The sequence below is a fragment of the Plecotus auritus genome (assembly GCF_963455305.1).
Source record: "Plecotus auritus genome assembly, chromosome: 5".
Classification (NCBI taxonomy): domain Eukaryota; kingdom Metazoa; phylum Chordata; class Mammalia; order Chiroptera; family Vespertilionidae; genus Plecotus; species Plecotus auritus.
Genome location: NC_137776.1, coordinates 55,467,918 through 55,480,119, shown reverse-complemented (window position 1 = coordinate 55,480,119; position 12,202 = coordinate 55,467,918). Strand labels below are relative to the sequence as shown.

The window sequence follows — 12,202 nt, the reverse complement described above, 5'->3', positions numbered from 1 at the left end:
CATTATCTTCCTGCTTGGAGTTAGACACATTTTCAGAGAAATTATAAATGCCTCTAAAACATGTTTTCCAACCCACAAATATGTTTAAATTTACAAAGACCTCTTGTAGGAATTAATTTGGACTCTTTTGGATGTAGTGTTTTTGAAAACTGCATAGCCTAGTACTATGCAACCAATGTAGATTGACCTTGCTATTTTACATAGCATAGCCTCCGGATAACTTTTATCACTCGCCCAGATGGTGTTTGGCCTATGTATTTTAGTGGAATGGTTTATTTTCTCCATGATAGGTTTCAAATGCACAAGAAAACATTATACCCGTCTATCTGCATTTGAGTAGAATACAAACTGACTAATAGATAAACATTCAGTGTGAAAGTAAATAGCCTTAAAGTATACTGCCTTCACATTCCATTGATCAGCTCAGTCAGCAAAGTTTTCCATATTGTCACTAATGTTCTAAATATTTTGGTGAGAAGCATGCCAGAAGTGTAGAGTATTTCCATTTGTGTCACATATAAGGTTATTATGAACTACCTCTTGAATTTCTATTGATCCTTCTGAAGTGGTTTCCTTCACTTCCTTTTTGTCCCTGTTGGAAATGTTATTGCAGTTGTGAAGAAGAGAATTAGGGGCTGTTAAGTGAAAGGGCTCAAATCCCTTAGCCAGAAGGGAAGGGCTTTAGACTGGCTCATTAACTCCTTACCTTCATTAGTAGCCTTCTCCAAATTCTTAGCAGTCAAAAAGAGGCCAAGAGCATGGAGCCCATTACTCAGTTGTACTATCACTGATTGTGCACATTCACTACTGAGGCTGTGGTCCCCATCCCCCACACCATGCTCCAGAAGGGATAGTCGGAAAAGAGCTCATTATTAGGCTAGTCCCTAGAAGAGCTCATATGCTGTCATGTAGAATCAAAGAATCACAGGAGAGCTCTATCTACTCAAAGGTCAGCCTTATCTCCCCCAACAGATCTTCATTTCTTCAGCATGCCCAATTTCTTATGAAATCAAATCCTAGAATTCGGGAGGCTAAATGAAATCCACACATGAATTCAGCTTCTGCCTAAATACATGGATTTTTGACCACTGATATCTCAAAGTAATTACTAAGTCACTTAAAGCTAAAAGCCAGTATGTCTGACTTTATTTTCAGTTTTATAAATGAGTGTAAAACATAATAGTGCAGTCATATATTTGGCATTAACTCTTACTAGCCACAAAAAAATATGGATCAATATTGGATTTTTCAAGGTTGTCTAAGTAAGACTGGATTTATCAAAACTTGCCGGTTGCTTTCAAGTGAACACAGCATGTTGGCCGAAATGAATTGTAGTGTCTAAAAGACAGAAAATAGGCCAGTACTGTACAAAAGTAAACTTGTCAGTGAGATCAATATGAACCTACAAGATAATGGGGATATTAGAATTTCCGTACAACAAGGGGCGTGCAGGGTAGAGCCAGAATACGACTGTAGCATATATTCACTTGTGAAAAGCAGAGGATGTATTTTTGTGTCTTTAATGAAAGGCACTGCTTTTTAATGTGGAATATTTTTATGTAAGTACAGTTTTAATTCCTAGGATATCACAGGAAATTAAATTCTGGTTCATTTGCTTAGTTTTTAGCAATATGAAAATAATAAAAACAAGGAGTAATGGATCAAACATCATAAAATTTCAGAAATATCATGACGTTCTCATTAGCGTTCTCTATGTTGTGTTTCAGAGAATTTGACAGTGGGGATGAAATCAGTAAAAATATTTGAAGGGGAAACAAAAACAAAAACAAAAACAGAAAGAACTTTCTTGGGGCTTCCCATTGCATTTATTTAAAATTTTAAAAAATGTACATCAGTTTTGGAATACATAAAATGCCAGTGCTTTGCAACAGTTTTGTTACTGCATCTCTTGACTAAAAAATGAAAGAAAAAAAAAAAAGAAAGGAAAAATACATTCAAAAAGCCAGGCTGTCTGCTTATGCATGGGCAGCGGCTTTGGAAAGCTGCAGCCTACACTGTCTGTTCAGAGGCATTGCCGAGCATCGGTCAGCTATCAGTGAGAAGTTGCACAGAAAGCACACAGGAATACAAAGAACAACTTGGTGGGGAGCAGGAGAGGAATCCGGAATTACGAAAAATGCCACATACGCTATTGGGGTGGGAGCTAGAATCAGGTAGACATAAGCAGGAAGACTGATGTATTTGGAAACTAGATTTATGGGAAAAGAAAACAAAGTGACATGTTTGGCAAGCTATAGAGTGCATGTGTGTGTGCCTGTGTGTGTCCACTTCCAATTTTCTACTTAAATTTCCAAGAGAAATGTAACAAAACTGAGGTAGAAATGAATGTGGGAGCACTACAGCCCAGAAGAGTTTAAAATGAGAAGCAAAATCGCACTGACAAGAGAGCAGTCAAAAAGAAGGAGAAGGGATGTAGACGCTCTTTGTGAATACATATATATATATATGTATATATATAAAAGTTGGTCGGTTGTGTTTTGCATTTATTTATTTAGTTATTTGTTTGATTTGGTTGCTATCTTCTGCATTCTGTTAAACAGCACGGCAAGCCTATAAGCTAGATTAGTGAATAGAATGACACCATTCCCAGCAGTTTTAAGAGAGAACTTGCAAACCACCACCACTCCCACCTATGCAGTAAAATGCAGTCCTAGTTTTTAGGTACCGTGACTTTCAGGGTCCTAAACAGGTTTTGTGGCTGACTGTCCTAGACACTAACACAAACTGAGTAAGTAGCTTTCCATTAACCAGTGTACCTTTTAAGAACATTTTCACTTCATTATCAAGGAGCAATGTATGAAGAACTCTTGCAGTTACTGACATAAAGAATTATTCTGCTCTGGTTAATTCCCCATAATTAGTAAAAGAACCTTTTTTTAAAAAAAATCCTTCCATTTCTACTTTAAATTGTAAATATTCAGTTGTATCACACTTCATTATTTTTCTGGATACATTCAAAGTAATTTTCCTTGCTATTTTCCAATTGTTGAGGTAAACATACATTTTAATATAAAGTAACATTGAAGCCTATCCCATTACTCTCAGCAGTACATAGTGCTTTCAACACATTCCTTTGAGGTACTGTACAAATCACAATCGCTTTCCTGAGTTTTTGCAGACAAGAACATTAAAAGAAATGAACTGCAGAAATTAAGGTCCAGATTACCGTTACCCTGTTTTACCTGTTCTTAGCTTAATACCGCAGAACAGACAGGATTGAGGAATACTGTTGCTCTTAAAATGGCAAAAATCTGGTTTTCTGTCATAACACAACCGTTCATCTCTTTAGTCCACTAATGTTTGAAGTTAAAGCTCTTTATATTAGCACATGCCACCAATGTAATTGTGAGGCAAACAAAAAAATAAAGCACCACTCCAGGCACTTGACAGCAACTAAATCTCGAGAACAGCAGAATGGAATCAACACACGAGGTTCATGTCCTTCCGAAGTCAACACACTTGCACCTTGCTCCTTGGTGAGTGTTGTCTAGCTTGAGCCGAACTGAGCATCCACAGATGCTTTCTGTCATCTGGGGCTTTCAAATCAGATGCTCTCATTCGATGCATTTTTTCCCCTCCAAATCTACCCTGACTCTAAAGATGCAACTTAATCATCATCTTCCCCAGTACCCTTTGCAATTTAAACACTACTGGAAAGGGGCTCTATACCCTATGTAGCAGGTTTTATGTGTGTGTGCCAACATTCATTACACTTTTTAAAAGAAGTTATCACTGACTGCAACCAAACATTTTGTTCCACTCAACATACATATCAAGCTCTTTTTGAGATATGCTAGGCTGAATCTTGCAGAAAGCATTTTCAAAGTCTTGATATGTAACGGGCCTCAACTGGCTGGGCATAATGGCTGAAAGGTCTGTGGCCGGCATGGCGTGGAGGGGGCCCACTGCCGCTTCCTGACACAAATGAGCCACGTCTAGTCCAGAAAAGCCTTCTGTGCGCTGGGCGAGCAGTGCAAACTCCTTTTCATTGAGACAGTAATTGTGCTGTGAGAGCAGTTGTACTATTATCTGGTGCCTGGCTGTGCTGTCAGGAAGTGGGATTAAAAGTCGTTTCATGAAGTACCTCCGAAGAGATTCATCTATTTCCTCGGGTTTACTGGTGGCACAAATTACTACGATTTGGTCCTCAGCCGATGTTAGTACAGTGTCCAGCTGCATCAGAAATTCGGTTCTCATCCGACTGACTGGACTGTGCTCCTCACTCACTTGAGAGGAGAGAAGCAGGTCAATGTCACTGACAAAAATCACCGAGGGCTGGCGACACCTGGCCACAAGGAAAGAGGCGTGGATAATTTTCTCTGCTTCTCCTAACCACTTGGCAACTAGTCCAGAACCAGCGATTTTGAAAAATGTGGCCCCCAGCTGACTAGCTATGCATCTGCCCAATAATGTTTTGCCTGTTCCTCGAGGTCCAAATAAAAGGATGCTCCGAGGTAAGGCCGTCAGTCCACTGAATGCATCGGATCTCAACACTGGCCATAACACCTCCTCTTTAATGATGGCCTTTACCAGGTCCAGACCAGCAATGTCACTCCAGTCCACTGGTGGTCCTTGGGTGATGATCTCGTTGGTGACCAGGTCAATGAGGTGTGTGTCAGTATTCTTCAGTTGCTCGTCCACAGAGTGGTTGGATGAGGTAGCTGCACGGAGCCCAGGGCCTTGCATGGGGTGAGAGAGGAGCCTGTGCTCGTCCCCATGCTCACTCATTACTGGCGACGTGTACTTCCCAAAGGGTTCGCTGGATCTTGAGCCCAGTGAATTTTTAGCAGTACTGTAGGAAGGTGGGGTCAGAGCCCTACTGGACTGGCTGCTGAATTTTCTTTGCTGTTCAGAGGACATTAGCTGCTTCGTTGGCTTAAATGCTAAGGATGATGCTTCAGCACTTCTGTCAAAGCCATTCCCCCGATTTGAGTTTGAAATGCTGTTGTCGGGCATTCTGTACATAGGACTTTGTGTAGATCTCTGTTGGCCATAGCTGTAATTTCCATAACTGGAGTCCATATCGCCCTGCCCTGCCATATAGAAAGCTTTTCTTTTGAGAGAACTTGCCGAACTGTTTGTCAGGGCCGAGGGTGCGATAGGTGTCAAACTGTGACCCTGGTAGGTGTATCCAGGAACAGTGGTAGGGGGCAGAGGGGTAGGAGCAGGAATTCCTGAAGGCAGGTATGCTGAAGGAGGAGGGGGTGCCCCCCCGGGGCTATAACCAGATCCCACAGCAGTCTGAGGGGGATAGCTAGCAGAGGGATAGCTATAACTCGAGAGGTTAGAAGTCCCATTGTAGCCTGGGACCAGGGCTGGTGGCGGAGGAGGCGGTGGTGGCGGCTGTAGGAGCCCAGAACTATGCAAAGGAGATGGATGAGGCGAAGGAAGTGCAGGTGCTGGTTGGCCACTGTACGTAGAATGCAAATAAGATCCGTTGTATCCGGGGGCATATTCCTGAGATGGGAGCCCTGCATGAAGACTAGGTACAGTGTGGCTTCCACAGGTACTACTAGAATAACTGGGTTCTGTCAGGTTGCTGGCCACCCCAGGAGAGCTCCCTATACTTGCAGAGACATCTGCTGGAGGGAGGGCTGAACTGACTCCAGCTTTGCTGGCAGTGATAACATCCGGGACACAGTTCATGGGATAAACAGCTTCTGAATTCAAGGACGGCTGCCAGGGCTCGTTTTCATTTTTCCGACCATTCACTAGTCCCGATGGTGTGTCTGAGTAGTTGCTGAGTACAGGTCGGTCCACAGGGCCCTCCAAAATGCCAGAATACTTCTCTGCATATTTTTTTAGTAGGTTGGATGCAGTCAGAGCAGATATGTCATCATTTGCCCAGGCATACTGATAGGTGCGCTGCAAATGACCTCTGTAGGCTTCGACTTTGTGGGCAGGAGACCGAGTGGTCGAGGTGATGTCAAAGTGCTGTTCTGGCCACTGGGCATGCTCCGGCGTCCACTGCATCTTCAAGCCTAAGGATGGGGGTGGGGGGGGAAAGTTAAGTTACTTAGATACTCATCAGAACTTCTTTTGTTACCTATTATTTTCTACCAATCATATAGACATTATAAAGTATTCCCCCAGTTTATAATATCTGTCATAATTTCTATAATATGCACACTTTAAAATGGATTGAATTTCAGCCCTGTATAAAAAAAATAAACTGAATTCGAATGAAAACTCTGTAGAAGACCTAAATTTCCCCCCGTTTTTAACTCATAAGCAAATGTATTTCTGTTTAGCCTATTAAGTCACTTGCTAAACACAGAGAAACACATATATATGTACACACACATTCCTGCCAAGTGAGAATTCAGTCAGAGGTTCTTACAATAAAATATGCACCCATTTTAAATATCTAGCAAGTGATTGTATTAATGTGCAATATCTCGCTATTCCGTCTCTTCACATCACAGTTTCTGTTTTATATTTTAGCCAATATAAAAATGAGACACAGCTGACAGATCACATCTAGGATACCTCTCTTATTTGGTACTGAACACCTAGTTAGCACAGCATAATGCTCCCTGCACAGAACAATATGACACAGACATAGCAGGTCATTCCATAATCCAACTCTCATCTAAAGTGGTCCACGACAGTTTCAAATCTGTTTCGTGGAGTGCAGCCAAGCAATCTCCCAGGCAGCGCTTCATCGCTTGCATCGCACAAAGCCTACAACTCGGTATGAATTACAACTGGCTCCTTTCTGCCTCTCAGTTCTGTTGTTGAGCCCCTGAAAAAAAAGATACAGGCATCACTTGTCTATCGGTCTTCTAGCTAGCATTCTCCCTCCTTCTCTTGTAATCTTTCTCTCTGCCTTAGAGCTCCAAGCTACTAAGAGGAGAGAAGATTCTCTGTCTCTCTCTCTCTCTAGTGAGAGATGTGAACAGGGAGATACGAATAGAGAGAGAATAAGAGGATCTGGATTCTAACTCTACATTTCCTTGGGAAGCGGTGTGTGGCAGAAACTGGAATAGTACAACTCTGGAATGGGATGCTATGGGTAATTATAGCATCTGTTAGATTACTAACTGAAGCAAGATGACTATGTATTAAAGTATAAAACAAGAGTATTTTCTCATGTAAAAGAAAATGCTAAGCAGTTAGAATCAGAATCATTTGAATTTTACAGTTCAAAAGAGACCTTAGAAATTGCATTCTCACACCCAAAGGGATTCAGAATGCACCCTCGAGGACTCACATGCAGTTAGTGACCGAAGAGCACTGGAACCCTGTTCTAGTTCCCAGGGCCGGCTCACCCCATCCTCATCTCTGCTTCCTTGGAACACTTGCTAGTCTGGTTCAGCTGTATTAAGCAGGCCTCCTTAATCTCCTTTTATTACCCAAAGTGAATTTTGCAAACTGTCTTGTGCCCTCTGGCAGAGATTCCTTGATAAAAAGGAGGCCTGGTCTAAATGAGGCTTCTGTGGCATCAGCTCTCCTCTGAATTTCCCAGTCTATTTTGACAGCTCCTATCCGCCTCTGCTTTCTTCCTCCAAACCCTTTAGCTCTTCATTGCCTGACTGGCTTCTGACACAGCCAGCTTTGACTTACTGAGCAAAACTGAACATAGCACAGAGTTTGGTAACAGAATGGCATGTTGATTCCCTTCTGACTCCCTCTTCCTTGTTTGCAAAACCATTGCACCAGACACTGGAAGTTAATTAGCGGGATGATGCTGGGCTAATTGTGTTAATTTACAAGGTTTTAGTCAAAGAGAATCATGCCAGGGCTGGCACTGCTGTCATGCTTCCAACTTAATGATTAAAAAATACTGAAAACAAGGTAGGAAGGATTGCAGTAATTACACAATAAATGAATAAAGCAACAGGATTCATTTGCAAATATATTTTACCACAGTTGTACTCATTTGCATTTGGATTTTTTAAAAGGATCCATGTAGATATTCATTTGCAAATCACCATCTCAGTTAAATTAAGTCTGAAAGCTGCACAGCATAACTTAATCAAGCTTTACCATTTTTTTTTGTAAAAATACTAAAGACCTTGCTACTAAAGACCTCTTGTACATGCAACAGATTCCTTCTTCACTGTCCCTCTTTTCAAAGTCTGTCTTTTAGAAACAATCTCTTCAAATTGCAAAATAATAAAGTAAAATAATAAATGAATAAATTGTAAATCTGGATGAAATGCAGTTTGTGTCATTTACTCTGTGTGAGTTCTAGGAAGAACTAAAGTGATATTCTTAATTGTTTCTGTTTTCTCAATCGTTATTTTTTAAGGGAGAGAAAAACATACCACAAAATGGGTGAAATGATCGAAACCATACTTAAAGGGGAAAATATGCAATTTTAATGAAGCAGCATTTCAGGAATCATACTTTCATTAAATTCAACTGGAAATTATTAAGAGCAAATCACCAGGAACCAATCGCAAGTAATCAGTATCTAAATTCTTCTAATGTCATGGGATTTACTTCAAGCCTTATAAGAAGGAGAGAATATTAATGTGACTGTAATGGAGAGCTGTCTAAAAGACCTACAAATTCATTAGTCCTGTAAATTATTTCCAGGGAATTTCTATTAGGATTTTTTTTTCCGTTCAGACTATCAAAATACAGAGTTGAGAACATAAGAATACACATATGCTATGAGTAAGACTGATTAGACTGGTACAGAAGAAACGTTTAAATAAATGTCTTGAAACAAGGTTTCAGAAAATAATTTAGGAGTCACAGGCAATGGAATTTACTACAAGGGCACCACAGCACAACACAACACCACACCACACAACACAACACGCATGTGAAGGGGCCTGGTTTCCTTCCAGTGAGCTGAGGTAAGCCATTGTTATCATGAGTTAACACACATACATAAAAAAAATGACTTTTAAAATGCTCACTGTAAAAAATAAAACTTTAGCTTTAGGTTTAGAATAATTATTAAAAACAAAACAAAACAAAAACGATGGGCAACCTTCCACCTGTATTGGCTTAAAATTTTTTCCTTGTAAATTAGCCATTTATAAAAGTATGCATAAAATAATCTTGGTAAGTTATAATCACTATAAGAGACAGGAATATAAAGTTTAAATCAAGTAGGTTGGCTATTTTCGCTGGGCCTTTTTGCAAAGGCTCTAGCAAAACGAATTAAATTTTGTAAGGTTTCTGTTTCATCAGAAATTAAGTAAAGATCCTATCAAAATTATTTATTTGGAACAATTATGGGAAACACGATTGCTTTTTGATTCTCATGCTATTTTTGGATGTGATTACCAAGATTATTGGAAGTTTATTTATTGATTCATACTAAATAACAATAATCTCAGCAGGGCTGCAAAAGGCAAGATGGAGCTTTGATTAAAATAAACGTAAAGGAACGGAATTATTCACATCCCTGAAACACAAGGACTTAGCGAGTGCTTTAAAGTCATTAGTATTGTTTAAATATGTAAGTTAATAGTTTACCATACTCTGGTTCTTACTATCAGTAGGCGCTGAGGAAGCTAGTGTTCAGGAGACTGTCCTAGCCTTGGGAGAACAAAGAGCCTTTTCATCAGTTTCTTGAATTTTAATACCAATTGAAAGTAGAACCAAACTTATTTTTGTTGTTGTTATTATTGCTCCGTTTATTGGTGGTGATATTTCTGATGTGAAATGGATTAAAAACATACAGTTAAATGTTCTTTGAACAAAAAAGCACGCTCCCTTTTATTGTATTGCTGTTATCTGTGAGTGAGAAGCCGCAGATGCCTGTCACTTACTTGGCACCCAAATAATAAGATGGGTTTTAAAAACAGCTTTTATGTGGTTTCTTTTTGAAACATGAAGAGAAAAACCAGTAACAATACCACCTTAAACATTATTAGAGACGTGATTCCAAAAAAATAACTCCCACTGCTGTTTAGTAATAGCTTACATAAGTACAATAAAAACTCAGAAAACAGCGAAAATTAAGAAAAATAGTTCTTAAAGATAATTGAAGAATTGCTCCAAAACATCAATTTTTATGTTTGATAGTATTAGACAATTATTAATACAGCTGGCAAATTTTACAATGCAATGTGTTTGTTTTAAAAAATGTGCAATTTAATAGAAAATTGCTTTTAAGATAACTTTATCATGTTACACAAGAACGGCAGATTCTACAGTAAAAAGCCAGAACATTTTGTTATTTTATGTTATAGGATTTTAATTTATATGTGTACAAATGAACAAGTCTATATTTCCCATAAAACTGGGCAGTTTGCATAACATTTTCCATTGTTATCCTTATGACCATTTCATAACTTATCTTTAATTACTAAACAGTTGCTGCTGCCTCGTTGCTTTACTTCCTCCCTTTTCACAATTTTGAAATGAAACAACTGGAAACAATTGTGGCATCCTTCACAGTACTGTCTCAGCTTCCAAATTATCAAGAAACTCTAGGAAAATGAAGGGTATAAAAACAACTTTCTGAATGGGAGGAAACTGAAATAAAAGACTAAGCCTTCTAGAATCTATTTTTAGCACACATTCCTGGAAATATTAATCTAAGGCACTCACTACTCCACCCCCACCTGTAACACACACATGCTATTCAGCAGTTCATCAGGTCTAAAAAAGCTGTTCTCCTCTACCAGGTTCCCATGGGGTAATTCTGGCTGCTAGGGACTCTGCCTTCATTTGTCGGTGTTCTCAGACTTCCTAAGGGCAGGGGCCCGAGGCAAACACCTGCAGGCACAGCGGGCTGGCCTGCTCTAGGATGGCTGCACAACACTCTCACGGGCCTGCAACATCACTGCACTCATTACACTCCTTTGGGTTACTGTACTTCTCAAGCCTTCATTATTATTTTTTATAATATATTCATATTTTATAATATATTTAAAAATATGTAGTACCATATTTACCACGGTTTCTCTCTAGAAAACAATTACTACTAGGGTGACTATAACAAGTAATTAGTTTCCAGCCCTCTCAGCCTACCAATGCAGCATATTCATCATCTCATAGGTGGGACATGGTAGAACACACCCAGCTTTAACATTTCAATGAGAGGGGAGCAAATTCATTGGCTAAAAATATAGGTTCATGTAGTGATGAGCCTTCTGAGAGGGCTTAAAAAACTTCCTGGTACTGAAAACTGGTGCCTTGTAATTATTCTTCAAGGGACGTGATGACCAAATGAAATGTCTGAGCAATCTACTTTTTTAAAAATATATTTTTTTATTTATTTCAGAGAATAAGGGAGAGGAAGAGAGAGAGAGAAACATCAATGATGAGAGAGAATCATTGATTGGCTGCCTTCTGCACACCCCACACTGGGGATTAAGCCTGCAACCTGGGCATGTGCCCTGACCAGGAATCAAACCATGACCTCCTGGTTCATAGGTCGATGCTCAACCACTGAGCCACACTGGCTGGGCTGCAGCAGTCTTCTTTTGTGTGCTGACCTTCTTAAACCAAGAGGCCAACACAGTAGTATCTGGTATTACTTGAACTAACCCATTTCATCTGAAAACTTCCTCAGTCCATTCCCTGATAATTCCTAGCCTGAAAATGTGATGTCTTATCAGAAAGTAATAGTAAGGGAAAAGTGAGGGGAAGAAACACATGAATTACATATTCTCTTTCATATATTTAATTTGGTCCATCTTCAGAACCCTAAAAGTAGAAGTCCTTTATAAAATGAATTTGAAGTAGGAACAAACGGAGGTTGCACTATGTGGGAAGGTCAACAAACTGGGGGCCCACTATGTGTAAACCTTTGTGGTTCGATTATAAGAATTTAAACCAGGGGGAGTCAGTTTACCAATGAAACTTTTCCAGCTTTCTATCTTCCTTATAATTTTACATTCACTCATATGTGGAATCCAATAAACTAAGTAACAAGCAAAACAGAGACAAATTCAAAGATAGAAAGCAGGCTGTAGGCTGTCAGAGGGGTGGGGAGCTATATGAGGGGAGATTGGGATTGAGCAAAAAAGAAAAATAAAGGAAAAAAACTCATGGACAAGGACAACAGTATGGTGATTTCTAGGAGGTGAAGGTGGGAGGCAGAAGAGGGTAGGGGGGAATAAAGAGTGAAGGAAGTAGATTTGACTTAGGGAGGTGAACACATAATACAGATGATGGGTTTTGGAAATGTACACTTGAAACTTGTACAATTTTTCTAACCAGTGTCACCCCAAAACCTTCAATAAAAAGGAAAAACATTTACATTCTA

General features: G+C 39.6%; 1 protein-coding gene across 3 annotated transcripts in view; it reads right to left on the bottom strand.

Annotated features, from left to right (window-relative positions):
• Positions 1-3,707: 3,707 nt before the first annotated feature.
• The window catches only part of FIGN (fidgetin, microtubule severing factor), a 127,544-nt gene continuing 119,049 nt past the window's right edge, over positions 3,708-12,202 (bottom strand). For all 3 annotated transcript variants that reach the window (XM_080668643.1, XM_080668642.1, XM_080668644.1), the window contains exon 2: positions 3,708-6,002. In XM_080668643.1, the coding sequence (XP_080524769.1) occupies positions 3,751-5,994 (2,244 nt within the window). In that variant the 5' untranslated portion in view covers positions 5,995-6,002 and the 3' untranslated portion in view covers positions 3,708-3,750. The remainder of the gene's footprint in view (positions 6,003-12,202) is intronic.